At 36.7% G+C, this 19,949-nt stretch overlaps 1 protein-coding gene and 1 long non-coding RNA gene across 16 annotated transcripts in view; one reads left to right on the top strand and one right to left on the bottom strand.

The window, feature by feature from the left end:
* LOC134473290 (uncharacterized) overlaps positions 1 to 19,949 on the top strand; it is a 75,227-nt gene that overhangs the window by 40,706 nt on the left and 14,572 nt on the right. The gene's annotated exons all lie outside the window — the stretch shown is intronic.
* The window catches only part of Dock10 (dedicator of cytokinesis 10), a 266,509-nt gene continuing 264,555 nt past the window's right edge, over positions 17,996 to 19,949 (bottom strand). For 14 of the 15 annotated variants that reach the window (XM_063237241.1, XM_063237245.1, XM_063237242.1 and 11 more), the window contains one exon: positions 17,996 to 18,749. In XM_063237241.1, the coding sequence (XP_063093311.1) occupies positions 18,688 to 18,749 (62 nt within the window). In that variant the 3' untranslated portion in view covers positions 17,996 to 18,687. The remainder of the gene's footprint in view (positions 18,750 to 19,949) is intronic. The other variant, XR_010043486.1, reaches the window with a different exon arrangement.

Raw genomic sequence — 19,949 nt, 5'->3', positions numbered from 1 at the left:
TCTGCTAGAAGAAAAGCTGAGATCAAAATCACTCCACAGGATAATTGATTCGGATTGTGAAAGACCTCAAGGCTTCCAGGAAACTCCATTAACATGAAATGCACTATAAAATAATGTATTTTCAGGCTAGCAACGAGACACTCCTAAGTAAAATAAGTCATTGTTTGAAGTTATGGTGCATGGAAACTGCGAACGGAAGTAGCAGGGTGCTGTGAGTGTGTTTAAACCGCTCAGTGATGAAAGCTGAAAATGTTAGATGGTAAAAATTTTGGAAAAATTTCTTCAAATGAATTTTTCTGACCTAGTTTTTTGACACACAGGTACTTCTGAGAGGGGCTTCAGCAGCGCCATTGTCCAAGTGTCCCATCTCTCCTGTCACACAGGAAATGGGCGTGAGGCACCAAGACAGCAGAGCCTCCGACTTCCTGGGCCTCTGTGTGAGAAGGTGCCTCTGTGCTCCTGCTGAACACTAGCTTTGCAATGAATAAAGACTTGTGTTTTACTCATTGAAAAATGTCTTGAAGCTGGATTAAAACAGGAAAGTCAATGGAAAAATCAACCCATAGGAAGAAGTTTTCCACTTTATATCACTTACTCCCACCCGGGGTCCATCCCTTTCACCTTAAAAGGGCATTTTCTCCTCTGTTTATTAGACTTTTATGAGCTAGAATGGAGATATCACGAGTGTGTTAAGGACTGAAAATAGAAACATAAAAAATAGGCAAATACAATTTTTAAAAAACTACAAAAGGGGTAATTTAATGGCTTTAGATATGAATATCTACCCAGCGATCTATATTTCTGTAATTTAGTCCTATGAATCTAAGACGACCATTGCACAGCGCTGGTCTGGCAAGCCCGGGAGGTAATGAGTCTGATCCCCGGTGCAAAATAACAACAACAACAACAACAATAATAATAACAAATGACAGCAGTTGCATGGGCTGCACCGGTTGTTATCCTTGACCTCCGACGCCTCTCCCACCTCCTGCACCCTGGCACACACGGAGATCTTCCTGGCACCAGCACATGCACACGCACGCGGGGCACGAGCGCGCGCGGGAACTCATGCACACAAGCATTTCTATTTACTGCTCTCAAGGAAAATGTTCTTGAAAAAATTTAAATCTAATCCAAGAGAACCAGCAGCAGCTCACCCGCTGGAGGCCGCGCTCCTGGCGCGGTGGAAGGCGGATCCCAGAGCCCGGGCCGGGTTAGCAGGAGAACCGCGCGGCTCCTAGGACACAGCGCCGCCTGGCGGTAGCCTCTGCGCCGCGCTCACTGAGTTCTCACTCGGAGAATCACGGAAAAGCAAAGCGCTGATCCCGCCCGGGAAACTCATCAGCCCGCCCCGGGGGAGAAAGACCGGGAGGTGCGGACCGAGCCCAGCCGTGGGATTTATCAAACTCGGGAGGGAGGGTGACCACTGGAGTATCGCTCCTTCTTGGGTTAAAAAAAAAAAAAAGAAAGTAATCTGCTTTTACCAAAGGCAGATTTCGCGGGCACCTTCTTTCCCGCGCAGGCGGGTCCCGGTCCCATGGGGGCGCTGCGGACACCGCGTTTATAGGGTTAGTGCGAGAGAGCTGGTGGCGGGGCGGCTGTGTGACCCCAGCGACAGCGTCACAGCCGGAGATGGAGGGCAGGTACTCTCCGCGCTTCCTTTGCAAGCCTGTTCATGTTTCACAAACGCTTGCATGCGTTACTCCTGTAACACACTGACTTACTAGGAAAGACTGATTTCTCTTTATAAATACTAAAGTTGTTTATTCGTATACACCTTTTCAAACTGTAGACGGAGAAACGCCTTTCCACGGCATTACCGGAAAGAAATTTTTGTTTTACCAGTAACTGATGTGACAATGATTTGTAAAATTCTCACGACATCTAATAAACTTAGCTCTGTCATATCATCTGCTATTAGTCATTCTGTTTTGCCGTGCATTCTGGGTGATTGCGGCTTGTGCCCTGGATTTTGCATGTTCTAAACCTCTGCAGGAGTTTATTTCCTTTGTGTGCAGTCCTTTTATTTACTCTGCATAATAACGCCGACCAAGTTTTCTATTAATAGTGTTTTCTGAGAACTCTTTTGTAAGCAAATACACCTTTATGAAATTTTCTTCTGATTGCTCTATGAAAGCTCTTAAAAATCTCTTCATATACATATAGGGTGATTTGCTTAATCTGAAGTAATGCTTTCAGTATTCTGAAATATTCCTTCACTTTCTTTTCATGAGTTAATATGTTTTCATGGGAACATCAAAGGGTTGAATCATGAGATCCACTTTATAATGGATTCTAATAAATTGATTTATTACTGCATAACTAATCTTCAATTGCACTAGATTTTAAACATATATTTATATAGAGAGATATGTAGATGATATATGCATATCATATTAGAAAAGTAAAACTACTATTTCAATTTGTTACTACCAAAAATTCATTTATCATCAAAAATGTCTTGCAACATACATTATTTCTTCATATATTTTCAGATTACTTGATTTGACTCAGGTTTTTTTTTTTTTTTTTTTTTAGCAAATAACCTTAAGTACTCCAGCAAATGTCTCTTGGGCAGTCTGACAAGTGAAAATCCTTCTCATCTGTCATGTTGTCTTACTGTTGAAATTACCTTTTAAGATTTTGTCATTTTAAGTTCTGAATACTTTTTTATGGTGCTCTTGTTGATATTATTTTTCGTATGCCTTCTCCATATTTACATAGAACTATTATTTGGTATAAAAGATTCCTTTCTCATGTGCACTGCTTCCTTTGGAAAAATATGTCTCAGAACCGCATTTCGGTCTTCACAGTAACTACAATTAATATATTTACATCATGTGTGTATTGGTATGATTTTTAATGCCTGCATATTTCTGCGTTTTTTTTTTGTTTGTTTTGTTTCTCTGACTTTTTCCAAGCATAAAGGAAAGTCTAGCACATGCAAAAAAATGTACTCTAAAAAAAGTTGTATTTTGGGTCATTTTCCTTGATCCTAATTCTTTCACAAAAATTGTAACTGAATCAATGTGTTGTTTATACATCGGGTGTCTTGATGTAACCTCTCAAGGAAGTGGGGGGAGAACATCACCTTCATGGCACATGCATGATCACCTGCTTTTGTTCACATTTTAAGCAAAATTATCCATGTGAACATTGTCATTATCTAGCTAATTTTAGAAGTGCCATAATTTTAGCTGAATATCTTATATAACAAACTAAACATAAATCAAAATAATAAAATAAATGAGTTTTCAGCTTGGTAAATGACTTGTTTGTACTGTTTCTAAAGAACGCTAAAAAATTGATTCATTTGCTACGTAAATTTCAAAGAAAAGAAGTATTAAAATTCTGCATCATCATCATAATTGATTATTCTATTTAACAAAGATGGCACTCTTAGCCTATCATCTTTTTAGTGTACCTATGCTTTTCTACTCATTTTCAACTTTACTAATGACATTTTCATTTTATTAATAATCTTTCTATTCCTGATCTCTGACATTTATAAAAGAATGACTTGCATTTGATGATTTGAATACAATAAGCCATCTGCAGGTACTGATCACCCACCATGAACACAAGCACCGCAGCCATTAACATGAGCTGAGGTCAGTAATGAGAAGCATGAAGATGGGGAAAGCAGATTAGAAACAAGGAGAGACAGGTGTGTGGAAAGTGGACTTAAAAAAGAAACAGATGAGCATGTACATGCTTCCCAAGATGAAACCAAATATCCTATGCTGAAAACACGTCCTAATAAAATTAAAATTAGAATTAAAAGATTAAAAACTAATATTGTTGCTTGATGTCAAATAAGATTGAGCTGCTACATAAAATTGTTTAGCATAAGTACAACAAATCCATTATGTTTATGTTCTGAAAATATCTTTTGACACCAAACTTTTCTCAGAGCCTTTTTCATCTCTGAATTTCTCAGGGTATAGATTGAGGGATTGAACACAGGTGCAGTGGGAATGTGGTAAACGTACATATTGCATTTTGATGTTGCTGTTCATAGATGATGCTAATAACTAAACTTAGAGAACCAGTGGCCTGAGATAATGAGGGTTTTCTTGGCGTTCTAAATGCGGCAGTTAGGTGTTGTACTGTATGAAAAATGACCTCAAGTCTCAGCTGTATATAACAATGTTTATTTTTCTCTAGTACATGCTAAGATTGCTGGAATTTGGTTCCTCAAGTCTGCTTTTGTCACTGGCTCTAATTTCCTGTCTTTTACCTGCCTTAGACTAGAGGCTACTCATCTCAAAAGCATAGTACTCAAATAATGACAGCAGTAAATCCCACTGCACAATCCTATTTCAGCTCTATCTCAGATCATGCCGATTAAGATTACATAGGCCAGAGCAAATCACGTGGCCAGTACAACACAGAAGTGCTCAGGAAGTTTAGGGAGAGATAATGAATATTTACTGAATGATAGCTAATGTATAACATATGGGAAAAAGTGCTCTCTTTCCAGCAGGTTTTTAAGCTAATATAGATTTGGAGCTGTTAGTGGCTAACTTTTCAGTCATATACAGAAAATCTGCTTCAGAATAAAACCAGTTCAAAAGAATTTGAAGCCAAAAATCTGAAGACTGGCAGACTTTTGAAATTCTATTCAAGTTAAACCCAGATCAAGCACTGAAATTTTGTTTGGGTAAATTAATATGAGTGTTTCCTTGAGCTACTTCTTGCAACCTCAAATTCTTACATGCATAACCATGACCAAATAGGTAATCTTTTTCACTTTATAGATGTTCATTAACCATTGAGGCAGTGCATATTTCAATAAATACTGTATTTAAATAGCCATGTTAAGATATCTATTTAACAACTCTAGAAATTTCATTCAAAGTTAAATGCACTGTAATATAAATTGTCTATCCCAAAGGCTTTAAATATTCCATAACATTTTACTTGTTCGTTCATATTTCAAATCATTAAGGTACATAAGTGTCACCATGGCCGGGGATATTTAGAAAGGGACTATACCTTTAGGGAAATCCAGAAACATTGTATACATTAGAAATTACATGATGATATCAGTAACAACACTAGAAACAACACTGGTTTAAGTGAGATGAGTTCTTTTTTATTTATTCACTTTTTATTTATTTAAAAGAAAAAAGAAATGGAAAAGAAAAACAAAATGCAAAAGCCAAACAAGCAACAACACGAAGTCCAAAACAATAACAGTATAAGTTTTCAAAACAAGATGATAGGAATTTAACAGTGATTGTAATATTGCATACTGTTATCTTTAAAAGGGTTGCTAGATTATCATATATAGACATGCAAAATTGATCTAACTAATTGAGTATTAACTATTATTTTCCAAGAACTAATAGAATTAGTAGTATAGCCATCTGGGCTGTCATACACACACACACACACACACACACACACACACACACACACACACACACTTATGCCTTTTTCCTTTTCCTTTCTTTCCTCCTTTCCCTTCTTCTAGTTACTTTTCCTCTTTGAGCAGTTTCATACCCTCACACAATATTTACTGTAGAATTTGGGTCATATTTGCTCTTTCAGTTTCTAACACTAGGGAGACAATATGGTATTTACACATGTGAGTTTGATTTATTTCACTTACGTGTATCATTTCAAATTGTGTCCATTTACTTACAAAAGCCTCAATGCAATCTTTCTTTATAGCACATCATTTTTATCCACTCCTTGATTGATGGGCACTTGGGTTGTTTCCAAAATTTAGCTATTACAAATTATGCAGCTATAAACATGGGTGCACATATATCACCACTGTATGTTGTTTTCAATCTTCTGGGAAATGTCCAGAAGTGGGACATGGAATGGAATCTCTAATAATAGGTTTTTGTGGAATCTCCACATTGATTTGTACAGTGGCTGCACCAGTCTACACTCTCACCAACAAAATGGAGACACATTCCTTTTCTTTCACACGCTGGCCCATTTTTAGAAAAGGTATTTGAATTTTGGGGGCCTGATTTTTTTCATTCTTATATGCTCTAAATAACAGTCCCTTGTCTGAGGTACAGCTGGCTAAGATATTTTCCTAATTCATGGGTTTTCTTTTTACTCTGTTGGAGATTACTTTTGACATGTAAACTTTTTAACAGGATGAGATCACAGTTATAGATTCTGGGAAGGATTTCCCATGCAGTTTGATTTTTGTTCATGAATTCTCTGCTTACTTCTATGTCAAGATTCCTACCTTCCAGCAGATTTAGTATTTATGTTCTAATATTTAGATCTTTGATCCATTTTGACTTTAGTAAATGGTACAGACATGGGTCTAGTTTTAGTTTTTGGAATATAGAAAGCCAAATTTCCAGAACCACTTATTAAAGACACTATCTTTATTCCAATGAGTATTTTTGCACTTTTTCTCAAAGATCAGGTGGTCAAATGTGTTTGTAGCCATGGCTGTATCTTCTAATCTACTCTGTTGATCTTCAGGTCTGTTTTTGTTTGTTTGGTTGGTTTTGCCAGTATGATGCTGATTTATTTAGCTTTGTAGTATAATTTCAAATTAGGGATTGTGATGCCTCTTGGTTTGCCTTTGTTGCCCAGAATTGTCTTTGCTATTCTAGGAGTCTTCCAGTTCCAGTAAATTTTAGGAATGATTTCTCTAACTATGCAAGGTATGCAAAAGATATTTTGACTGGAATTACAGTAAATCTGTATAACATTTTTGGGAGTAAGGCTATTTTCACAATGCTTGTTTTTCCTATCCATGAACAAGAGATGACTTTCCATTTTCTGAAATCTTCTGCAACTTCTTTACTTAGAGTACTATAATTTTCAATGTATTCATCTTTTACTTCCTTTGTTACAATGATTCCTAAGTATTTAATTTTGGGGGATGCTGTAGTGAAGGGTGTGGGTTCCCTTGTTTCTCTGTCAGTGAGTTTGTTGTTTGTGTACAGGAATGCTATTGATTTTTGTGTTGATTTTGTATCCAGCTACATTACTGAATTTGGTTATTATACCTAGAAATCTTTCAGTGGAGTTTTTGGGGACTTCAAGGTAAAGTATCATGTTACCTGCAAATGATGATACCTTAACTTCTTCCTTACCTATGCTTGTTTCTTTTTTTCGTCTTGTCTAATTTCTCTCACTAATGTTTCCAGAACTACATTGAATAGGAAAAATGATCATGAACATCCTTGTCTTGTTCCTGATTTTAGGTTAAAAGCTTTCAGTTTTTGTCCATTCAATAAGATGTTGGTTGTTGGTTATCATATATGACTTTTATCAGATTGAGGTAGAAATCATCTATTCTGATTTTCCTTAGGATTTTTATCATGAATGAGTGCTGGATTTTCTCAAGCATTTTTCTGCATCTGTTGAGATGATCATGTGATCCTTGTTCTTGCTTTGGTTGATATGGTGTATTATGCTTATCAATTTTCAATTGTTGAACTGTCCCTGCATTTCTGGGATGAATTCAACTTCATCATGATATATAATCTTCTTGATGATTTGCTGCATTCTATTTGCCAGTATTTTATTGAGAATTTTTGCATCTAGGTTCATTAAGAAGACTGGCCGGTAGTTCTCTTTTTTGGTTGAGTCTTTCTCTGGTTTTGGCATTAGGGAAATCCTTCTTTCCAGAAATGAATAAGAAAGAATTAATTACCTTTCAATTGCATTGAAGAGGAGTGTTGGCATTAAGTCCTCCCTAAATTTCTTGTAGAATTCTCAGTGAATCTACCAGGTCCTAAGCTTTTTTTTGTTGTTAAGGTTCTAATTACATTTTCAATTTCATTAACTAAAATTGGGTTATTGAGCAGGTTTACATCTTCTTGATGCAGTTTTAGTAATTCATACATTTCTAGGGATCTATGTATTTCTTCTGTGTTATCTAACCTATGAGAGTAAAAGCTTTTGAAGTAAGTATTAATGATCTGTATTTCCACAGGGTCTCTAGTGATTTTACCATTTTCATTCCTTATTACTTGAATTTGAGTTTTTTCTTTCCTTTTTTGATAAGGTTGGCTAGCTGATTATTAGTTTTCTTTATTCTTCCAAAGAACCAACTTTCTGATTTGTTAATTCTTTGTACTATTTTCTTAGTCTCAATTGTGTTAATTTCTGCTCTGATCTTTATAATGTTCTCCCTGCTTTGGGTTTTGGGCTTGACTTGCTTTCCTTTTTCCAGAAGTTTGAAGTGTAACATCAGGTTGTCTATTTGTGTTCATTCTGTTTTCCTGTTGTAAGAATTTACCACAATAAATTTCCCTCTGTGCACTGTTTTCATTGAATCCCACAGATTCCAGTAAGTTGCATTTACATTTTTGACAGCTTGCAGATTTTTTTTAATTTCTTCTTTAATTTTTCTGCATTGATTATTCATTGATTATTCATGGGGTATTATGTAATTTTCATGTGCTTATGGAATTTTTGCAGTTTCTTTTGTCTTTAATTTCCAATTTCATGGCAGTGTAGTCAGATAACATACATGAGAAATTTCAATTCTTTTATGTTTACATATGCACATTCTATAGGCTAGTATATGTTCTATTTTATAGAATGTCCCGTGTGCAATTGAGAATATGCATTCTGATGTTTTGGGGTGTAGTACTCTGTATACATCTACTAAGTCCATTTGTTCACAAGTTTGATTCAGTTATGTTATTTCTTTGCTGATTTTCTGTTATAATTGTGTTATTGCTTATTTGATATTTCATGTCTATTAACATGTTTGGTGTGTACAGATTTAAGATTGTTGTCTCTTCCTACTGAAGTTTTCCACTAACCAGTATTTAGTGACTTGCATCTTTATCTCTTTTGAAAATTCTTGGTTTGAAGTTCACATTGTCTGCAAACAGAGTATCTATCCTACTTTTTCTGGGTTTCTGTTGTAGAAACTTTTCATCCTTTGACTTTCAGTCTATGAATCTCCTTTTAAGTTAGATGGGTTTATCGTATACAGAAAATGGTTGGATTTTGTTTCTTGATCCATTCTCCCAGTCTGTTTCTTTTAATTGGTGAATTGAGGCCATTTACATTAATGATCATAACTGATGTACATTGACTTATTTCTGTCATGTTAGTTTTTTGCTGTTGATTCTTTACTTTTCTTTACAATGGCCACCATCATTAGAATGAGATCCTCCATAGATACCATATTGGGCATTATTATCCTCTGAATACCATCTTTAAACTCACAAAGTCAGTAAAAAACCAAATACTACAGACATTAAATTATATTTTACCTCAATAGCTATCACCACAGTCTGTATTTCTTGAGATCAGCTGGTTGTTTAAGGTGGGAGTGGGTGTTGGCTCTTCTTGTTTCTTAGCCTGCATGCCAGAAGGGGCTGGCATCTGGCTGTCCCCTAAGTTGCCCATATACGGAGGTCTTGCTTCTTGTTGACTTCTTGTTCTCTTTCCCTGCAATCTGCAAATGGTGCTGACTCACAAGAAATGGCTGATGTTTCTTCATGCTCTTCTTGACTTGATTGTTTGTGTTGAAAAGTCTGTTGTGATTCTAATGGACTTTCCTTTTATAGGTGATCTTTTCTTTAACAACTTTTAGTATTCTGTTCTTATGCTGGATTTCTGGGACCTTGATTATTAGATGTCTGGCTATAGATTTATTTTGGTTATGACTAATTGGAGCTCAGTATGCTTCAATTTGTATGTCAGTTTCTTTTCCCACACTTGGGAAATTTTCTGATATTACTTCTGTAAATAGTCTTTGAATTTTATTTGTGTTGACACCTTCTTTTTCATTTATACCTATCAAACTTCTATTGTATTTCTTTGCATCATCTGGTAACTGTTGAATTGTTACTTCCTGGTTGTTTTTAAAAGAGCTTTCATTTCCTGATCACTAGCTGCAATCCTGTCTTCAAAGTCTGAGAATTTATCTTCACATTCATTCAAGTGCTTTGCCAACTTTTGATGGAATTTTCAATTTCTTGGAAATATTTCTGTATCTATTTCATGCATTATAGTTCTTTTATATATTGTTCACTCAAACTTTCCATCATTTTCCAGTGCTCCTCTATTTTTTAAACTATGTCTTCTTTGGATATGCTCAGCATTTCTTTCATTATGTAGATCATGTCTTGTTTTACCTTGGAGATTATTCCTGATATGATTTCCTTTACAGCTGTATATAGCTGTTTCTTTTTTTGAGTTACTATCTTTTCAGAAATTTCAGGTGTGTGACTTACACTTTCTTTTATATCTATGTCTTTTTAAATTCATTTTCTTTGTCAAAAAATCGCTCCTTCCTTCCATCTCTTGATCCCCTTCTCATTTGAGAAGGCTCTATCTCCCTATTTTTCGTTATTTTGTATTTCTCATGTAAGATAACCCATATGATATTTCAGCTTATGTGTCTGATTTATTTTACCTAACATTATGGTCTCAAGATACATCCATTTTCCTACAAATTGCTCGTTTATCCTTTTTATGACAGAGTACTTTGTGTATAGGATTCACACATTTTCCAGATTCTTTAATCAAGAGTACCCAGTTTACATTGAAACCGCACCCACAGAATATAAAACTGGGGAGAGGCAGGGTAAAGGGGTGATATGAGGTGAAAATGATTAAAATATATTATGTACTTATGTGAATCTTCCAACATGAAACCCATTTATCTGTATAACTAATAAAAACCAGTGACCAAAAAAGACAGTCAATTTAATAAACATAACACAATCAAAATCTTTGTTCACAGATGTTCAGAAGAGGGAAAGAAATCACTGCATTAAATGTAATAGGTTTACTTGACTTCAAGAGTCTAGAGGGAGACTCTGTCTATTACCATGCACTAAACCTAAATCAAAATGGATTAAAGTTCTAAATATTAAAACAGAAACACTGAATCTTCTGGAAGACAGAACAGGTAGAACTCTTGAAGACATAGATGTAGGCAAAGACTTCGTGAACAAACCCTGACTGCACAGGAAATACACAAAGAATCAACAATCGAGATCTCATCTTATTAAAAAAAAACTTTTGTGTAGCAAAAGAAATCACCGACAGAATGAGCAGACAACCCACAGAGTTGGGAGAAAAATTTTAGCAGTTGTTCCTCAAACAGAGGCCTCATATCTAGAACATATAAAGAACTGAAACAATCTGATTCCCCAAATTTAAAAGACCCTCTCTAAAAGTGGGCAACTGAGATAAATACACACTTTTCAGATGAAAAAGTACAAACAGCAAATGAATATGTGAAAAAATGTTTAACATCCCTGATCATTTGAGATATGTAAATTAAAACAATGCTGAGTTTCTGTCTCACTCCAGGAAGAACATCTATAGTCAAGAAATCAATCACAAATGTTGATGTATCTGTGGGGGAAAATGAGCTCTTCTCCACTGTAGGTGGCAACATAGTTTCTATCATGGTGCAACCATGATAGAACTCAGTGCGGAGATTCTTGTAAAAACTAAGACTAGAGGTTCCAATTGACCCAGCTATTCTCCTTCTTGGTATTTTCCCCAAATAATTAAAAGTATCACACCACAGTGATGTATGTGTACCCGTGTTTATAGCAGCACAGTTTGCTAAATCTTGGAACAACCAAATGCCCATCAAGTCATGAAAGGAAAAAGACCATATGTATTTTTAAATACATATATGACAGAGTACTACTCAGCCATAAATAAGGAAAAGTTTGAGACATTTACAGCCAAATGGATGGATCTTGAGGCCATACTCTTAAGTGAAATAAATTAGATAACATGTGTAAATACTGCATTGTCTCTCTGGTGTGAGAAACCAAAATGTATACTAGATACTGTGAAATCGGAAGATTGTCCAAAAGGGAAAGAGAACTAGAGAGGGGAGGAGGAAGGGGAAAGGAATGAAGGAAAAAGAAAAAATTGAGAAAAGTAGAGTAAAGTGGAAACAAAGCTTTGTGAATAAGGAGGGGACGAGGGATGGAAAGGACAGGAAAAAAGATGAATCAAATTATATGATGTACAAGTGCAAATTGTTCCAGGTGTGGCTCAACATGTCACCAGGATGGAGGTGCAAGGGACTGACTCTCAGATGACAGCTTTACCATTATGTACACTCCCTATCACTATTTTAAAAAGCCAGGATCCTACGTGAATGTTTTTGAGTTTTCAAACTTCTTTCATTGGTCTGGTTTACACAAAGCTCACACAGTAGCTGTCAGTCCTTGAATATTGTTCAAGAATTAGCTCTCAGGGCTGCTGATTTCCTTTGTAAAGTGCAGGGAGACCATGTGAGTTGCTAGGATTGCTGATTAAATTTCTCCATTCACAATTAACCTATGACATAGATGAACACCACTCTGTAAAACACCCATATGTTCACCTCTTGGCTCCTAACAATTTTTCTTGAGCAAGAGGGTCTCGGCTGAGAGCTGTCATCTACTAGGAGTTCAGCAGCTGAAGGAACAGGCCTCTCCTCCTGGAAGAGGGGTTCTAGGATGGAATCACATCTACCACATGTACAAATCAAGATGAGTTCTGACATCTATGTGCTACATTTATTTAGTTAGAGGATAGAGAAAGGGATTTGTGTGAGGAAGATGAAGACAGGTGTTTTGTAAATGAGCAGAACATTGTGGCTGCAGAAAAGGGTAGAGGTGGGCAAGAAACATTTCTACACAGGGCATTCAGAGTTCTGAAAGCCAACTTCCTAGTAAGGCTGCCCCGTATTTCCTGACTCTGTTCCCCAGAGAGCTGGGTATCATTCTTAAGGAAACATGCTGATGGGCCCATTTACATGGGCTTCTAAACCAGTGATCATAGAACTTCTGGGATGCACTTTATGAGGTTGGAATGTCTCTGAGTGTCTTCTGGAATGTTTCTGTGAGACATTCATTCATAAGGAGATTCCTAACAAAAATGAAGGGACATGTTAACTTCTTTACCATTTGGCCATTTTACTCCTTAAAATGAGAATGCAAGGACAGCCATCTATGGAGTGGGGATATGAATGGGTGAGTAGTCAGAGCCAGGCCTGGAATCCTGTGTGTTAGATTTACTTATTCTGTGTTGGATTTTTCTGTGTTATTTTCAGTCTTTCCATTTGTAGAACTGGAAGATTTACTCTGTTTTCAAAGTGAGCTTATTTTGACGAGTAATACTTTAGAGACTCATTACGTAAAGGTGAAAAAAGAGGCCCAAGTGTGCCTGCTGCTACCATCAGGAGGCTTGTTTCCCAAGGGCAGCCAGCATGGGCAGGAAGACCAGCCAGATTGACCCCATGCGCCCACAGGTCACCGTTGGAGACTTTGGCTTACTTCAGGCAGCCAGTGCGCACCTGGAGAATCAGACAAACATATCCCTGTGTGTCTGTCACCATCACAGGAGTCCTGTTGTAGATACACAGAGGTGTAAACACACAGGCTGAGAAAAGAAGCAGCCCCCTCATACCTCTGGCCATCAGGGAAGCCTCAGTGTAGCTTCAGGGGTCTGGAGAAGTGCCCCCATGCCTATCTACCTCCCTGAGAGCCTAGATTCAGAGACACCCAGGTGCCTACCCCATTCCCCTACACTGTGAAGGGGCAGCCAGTATTGGGAAGTGCCTGGGGCCCCACAACTGGCTTGTTGGAAGGAACCCTAGATAATGTCAAGATGAAGGAGCAAAAGGTAATCTCAGACCTCCAGCCCACATAGGATAAGTCGGGGAGATATAGTCATGAAAGAAAATGGAAGTCACACAACTGAAGTCTACAACAGGATAGTAACTGAAGTAAAGAAACAACTTCATGAGACTGTAAAAGTAATCATATTAGACACAATGTCTCAGATAAAAGAAGAAATCACAAAAAGTATGAAAAAATTCCTGAGCATATCTAAAGAAGGCATAATTAAATAAGAGGAGCCTAGGAAAATGATGGAGACCTTGAATGTGCAATATAGAAAGTAATTACAATGCGTGAAACAGATTTAGAGATATCCAGGAAATTAAGAAGTTGATCAAAAGCTGGAAAAACCACTTGAGATTGAAGATAGACTTTTAGACAGTGATCTTGAAAGTAAAGATCTCTTAAAAATAACAAGCAACCAGGAAATAATAATTCAATGGCTGAAGATGACACAAAGAAAAATAAGAGTGATAGCTATCAGTGAAGAAGCAGGGGTCAACAAAAATGAAATAAAAAGATTATTTATAGAAGGGATAAAAAACTTCCCAAACATGGGGAAAGAATCTGGCATTCAGATAAATGAGGCTTATGGAACTCCAACTTGCCATAACCAAAATAAATCTACACCCAGACATATAATCACCAAAATTCCAGAAGTTCAGCACAAGAGCAGAATATTAAAAATTATTTTAAAAAAATAAACATATCACCTATAAAGGAAAAGCCATCAGAATCACAACAGACTTCTCAACACAAACAATCAAGTCAAGAAGAGTCTGGAGTGAAGAGTTTCAAATCCTAAAAGAAAACAGCTTCTAACCCAGATTGATGTACTTCACAAAACTTTCTTTCAAAATTGATGGAAAAATAACATACTTCCATGACAAAGAACAACTGAGGAGTTCATGACCACCAAACTAAACCTACAGAGAGTGTTGAAAGATATTCTAAAGAGAGATAAATTTGATCACAAATCCATGAACTGCAGTAGACGGGGACTGCCAAGCAGGACAGGTAATTGAATGAAGGGGAAAAGTGGACGGCCAACAGCAGGAAGATAGCATGGCAGAGACAAACCAATGCATGCTGGCTGTAGCCATTAATGTATATGGCCCCAATTCACCAATAAAAAGAAACACTCAGCAGATCAAGAAACAAGATCTATCAGTGTACTTTTTACAAGAAACTCTTTTAATTCATAAGGAAATTCAAAGACTGAAAATCAAAGGAAAGAAAACAATTGCTCCGCAGGACAGAAGACCAGAAAAAAGCAAGCATAACTTGCCCATCGACCTCAGAATGGATAAAAACAATATGGTACTTTCATATAATGGAAAGCTACCCAGCCATAATGTAGGATAATCTCAAGGCTCTTGTAGGTAAATGGAGTTGGAGATCAAGTCATGGGTGAAATGGTTTAGATTCATATGAGTTAACACCAAGTTATCTCCCTAGAAAAAAAAAAACTAAAGCACAATATAGTATGAAAGTGATAGGGGAAAAAACACCTAAAAAGAGAAAGTGATAACTGTTGTTAATTTCCTATTATGTTGTTTTGAATTCTTGTACCATTTTCATAATTTTATTAGGCTTGATTTTATTCTGTCTTGTTAGATTTTATTGTGGATCGCTATTTTGAAGATAACAGGATGTATTATGGAAACCATTGTTGATTGTCTCATTTTGAAATCTTATAATGCTTTTATTCTTTTGTTTTGACTGATTTTATTCTGTTCTGTTTTGTTTGATTTTATTATGTGTGACAGTATGGATGGTTATTTTCAAGAAAACAAGAAACATTATGGTAGCCATTGTTAATTTCCTATTATTTTGTTTTGAAGTCCTGTAATGCTTTCATTTTTTTGTTTTGATTGGCTTTGTTCTGTTTGATTTTAGTGTGTGCTATGCTACAGACAACTATTTTGAAGAAAATGTGACACATTATAGTAGCGATTGTTGATTTCCTGTTTTCTTGTTTTGAAGTCCTGTATCACTTGCATTGTTCTATTCTGATTTGCTTTAGTCTGCTTTGTTTTTATTCTTTTAAAATAAAATGAATTTTTAAAAGGTGAAAAAATAAAATAAAATCATATTCATTGTCTTGGTAACTGCAAATCAGATCACTGTTTTGCAAGGCATAATCTTACATCTAGTAGTGTTTCAGGGATAGTTAAATAGCAGAAGATTCATTAAAAATTTTATACTTTAGAATGTCTAACAATCTTTAGAGCTCGAATCCTGGGCTCTACTCCTAGGGCTTTGTATTTCAGAAGTTTTGATGGGTCTCAGAGATATGCATTGTAATGTGTGTCTCCATCTGAAACTGTGGATCTGTTTATAATTAGATCAACATGAAATGTTCATCTGACCTGGGCTCTACCCAAACCTGGGCTCCAGACTGGAAATACGAGAGTGGTCTAAAGGAGAAGTATAAAAGTATGTCTACCAGGGCCTTACTCTGTAGACTGGCAAACAAGAAAACACAGTTGAAGGGTCAACCATATCTAATTTTCAATTCACTTTCTTGTTACGGTAATGGGGGCCCAGCATGGCCAGATGCCTAACTTTTCAACAGACACCAGGAAACTGAAATTCTATATGAACTCTTCTACCACTGATGTGTTGGTACCTGGCTGAAAAAAAATTTAAATCATTGCATGTGGCAGATGAAGACTGTGAATTGGATTCAGGTTCTGAGCAGCCAGTTTGATGCATCTGGTACAGGGAAGGCAAAGAAAAGAAGGAGCTGGGATTACATGGGATGCGTTTCAGTGATTTTAGGGCATAGCAATCTTAAGTAATTCTCTTCAGAGAAGTTGTTTTAATTTCTTGTGCTATCAACCACCCCACGGGCAAAACATGGTGAATCCATCCAACAGATTGATATTTGTAATGTAAAAAATAGGATATTGCCACCTAACATGGGGAAAAGATCTGTCATTTCCAGGTATTTCCTTGGAGGATTTGATAGCAACCAACTGCTAAAAGTGTCTTGGGAACTTGGTAAATAGGCAGGTCAGATGGGCGTGAGGACCTGAGCCCAGGGGTAAGAAATGGGTGGGAGACAATATCAGAGCCACAGTCTCCCTGGGTTTCTGTAACAGTAATAATGTCACAGCAACTTGAAAAACCACATAGAAAGGAACAGTTAAATATATTTTGAGTGATTAGAGTTCTCACCCAAAATATCATTTATCACTTCTCTGTATACAATATTTTAATATATATTCCAACCCCTCAACCCTCATATGCTGACACTTCCCAAAGGACCTGCACAGCAGAAAGCTGCACTCAGCTGAAGTCCCCTTCTCTGAGCCTGGGACTTTGGAACAGCTACTGATGCTGCATATAAAATAATATTCTCTAGCATGCCTCCTGCGTCTAGAGGCACATCAGGTCAATTTCTCTGCATCTGATGTTGGCTGGGAAGAAGGTAGCCAAAGGGTGAGTACAGCAGTTTTGCAAATTTGGATGAACACCAGTCCGTCTTTGGAAAAATACAGATCAGTCAGGAAAGTCAATACCATTATAGTAACAAGCAGTCCTGGATCTTGAAGGTCTTTAACATAATCACATAGCATTTGTCACTCAGACTGCATGATTCATAGGGTTATCATGAAGTAGGAGATATGTGTGTCTCATTCACTGTGATCATTTTCTTGGGCAGATTTAGGTTCTATCTCCATGTCCCTCAGGAGGAGGGACCCTAAAATGCCTCTACCTGAAAGTGATACAGTGATACTGTAGTTGTCACTGGCTTCTGGTTTGCATTTGAACGGTTAAAGCAAGTCACATCTCCCTGCTAACTTCAAAAGAGGAAGGACAGTCTGTGGAGTATAGAAAGGAAAGTTTTGTGAATAGTCCTAATAATCACGATATGTCAGTCCTGACATACCAACTTCATCAGCTTTGAGTAAGTCTAGCGGATTTGTAAAGCATGCTCCTGGTTGTGAGAGCGTGGGTCACATCACAGAAGTGTGATGTTGGGTAGTGTGTATGGTTCCTTGCCCATTTCTCTCTAGTACTCTTCCTCATTTCTGCCTCACCATGAGATTTCTGCCTTGGAGTCTGCCTACCATGTTCTGAACCTCCCCAAACCATGAACTAACAGAACCCTTTCTCCTATAAGTTGTGAGTGTTAGCTATTGTGTCTTGACAATAGGAAAGTTGACTAACACACACTACAAACCTCAAGATTCTGTTTAATTACATCTTCCCCAAATCATTTTAATATTTTCCTAGACTTGAAGACTCTTGACTTCTTTAATTCATCTTTGGAGAAACCCCTCAGCTTAAATTTTCTACTTGCAAGAGCATCCTAAGTACTGAGTACAGCACTGTATCCAGTAGAATTCTGATACACTTTACAATGACTCACTCACCCATCACGAGGAAACTAAATGCAAATTAACTGTATTTTATTTCTAATAACAACAAAATACTTTTATAATTTCACATCCCACTGCCTTTAAGAGCGCACATATTACAAAGAAAGAAACTCCACAAAATTTAAAGATTAGTATTTATCAACACTTTTTTACACATACAGAAATATTTTAATATAATGGCATCTGAAATGTTATTTGTATAATTTTAGTACCATCAGAAGTAATAACTAAAAATGTTCTTTTAAATTTGGTAAAAACCGTATATTTTACAATCTTCTATTTACATCTGAAATATGTTTAAATGTTACAAAAACATTCACTTTAACCTTTAAAATATGTATACTAGGACCGGGTATTGAACATATTATAACCGACAGCAAACAAAGAGCTTGCTTTTGAGCTACACATTCATTGGGATTTCACGGCAAATATTCGGGTTGGCTTGATCAATACCACTCAAAGGAAAAAAAAAAATCGTAGGAAATGTGCAAATTCAGAGGCTGGCAAAATTCTCAAGCTGGCAAGGTAAACAAATATTAACACCATAAAACTTGGAATAAATTAAATCTATCTTTCTCTTCCCCGAGATTAGCTGCAAATTCAGAAAGTTCTTTGAGAGGTTCTGTGGAAGGCTTCTGAGTTCCTCTCAAACTTCAGCACTGGGTGAAACAGACACGGTGGGCGGAGCCGCAGCCGCCTTGCTAATTACAGGAGTGCAGGTTCGCTCCGCCCCGCGCCTTGCTGGGTCCTCCTTGTCCGTAATCTTAAAATAGAACAAAACACAGCGCAACAAATGATCATGCACAGGCTGACATTTATCTTCCCAAACACAAAGCTAAAACCCAGGACAATGATTTTTATTCCCAGGGGCTCCTGTGCATTTTGAAATACACTTGCTTAGTTCCCTACTAGCTTTCTCACAAGCCCATGTGCTAGGTACTCTGCCAGGAAAGTAGCTTCACAATTCCCTTTCATCACCAGATATAAATTTATAACTGTTTGAACTAAACTTGCAAATACATCTGAATAAGTGTTTATTTTAGAATTTCATTTTATCTAATTTTATTTTATTCTGAAAGTTCATGATTTATGTTGACAAATCTATCAAAAAATGAAACATAGTACACCACTCTTAAGTATTTGTGTAAATGGAAATATAAAAACATCTTGACCTGATTTTATCTGAAAATAATGTTACTAGACCTTTTATGTTATTTTATCACATGTGTTTAAAGAATAATGTATAACTATGGTAACAAGCTCTGACAGAAAGCCCAGATAGCTCTAGAGGATAACTTTACACAAGAGACTTAATATTTTAAACTTGTAGAATGAAGATTTTCCCACGAACTTTGCACAAGGACATGCTGTGCTGTGCCCGCTAGCTTTCCTATTCTTCTGAGAGAGAATTGCTACTTGTGTCCCTACAGAGCTCTAGGAATGTGAGTCCTTTATCCTAGAGTAAGTTCTCTTTATGATCGGTGTCACAGAGGTGGTATAAATAATTTGGCTGCTAATGTGTCCATCAGGCAATTTAACGCCAATAGCCTTTGCGTCTCACATACTTGCCACTCACAGATGGGGCTGCTTTTCTGTGTTTTATGTGCTCATTTGCTCAGTTGAATTCACAGTACTGACATTTTCCTTGAATTTTGAAATAGACACCAAATGAGTATCTTATATTTATATTTCACCTGCATCCTTATAACCACTGCTTTGGTCTCAAGCCATAGCAAGCTTTTCATGGTTTTGGCTATTTATAAAACAGTTTGAGGTGCTGGCTGTTTATGAAGCAACTATTGCTTTTCACTTGCAATTTGGTATCTTCAGATTTTAATGCACTTTATCCCATTGCTTTTGTTTTTCAAAGTAGGAAGGGATTATTGGGGAATAGTAATATCTCTGGAAAGATGTGTAGGATCCCGAGTGTGGCTGCCACCAAGGCCCCTTGTCAGAGTAGTTT

Source organism: Cavia porcellus, unplaced genomic scaffold (assembly GCF_034190915.1).
Source record: "Cavia porcellus strain 051 isolate PalLab524CR breed Dunkin Hartley unplaced genomic scaffold, mCavPor4.1 scaffold_26, whole genome shotgun sequence".
Classification (NCBI taxonomy): Eukaryota; Metazoa; Chordata; class Mammalia; order Rodentia; family Caviidae; genus Cavia; species Cavia porcellus.
The sequence above is the reverse complement of the archived record's forward strand: the minus strand, read 5'-3'. Positions and strand labels throughout refer to the sequence as shown.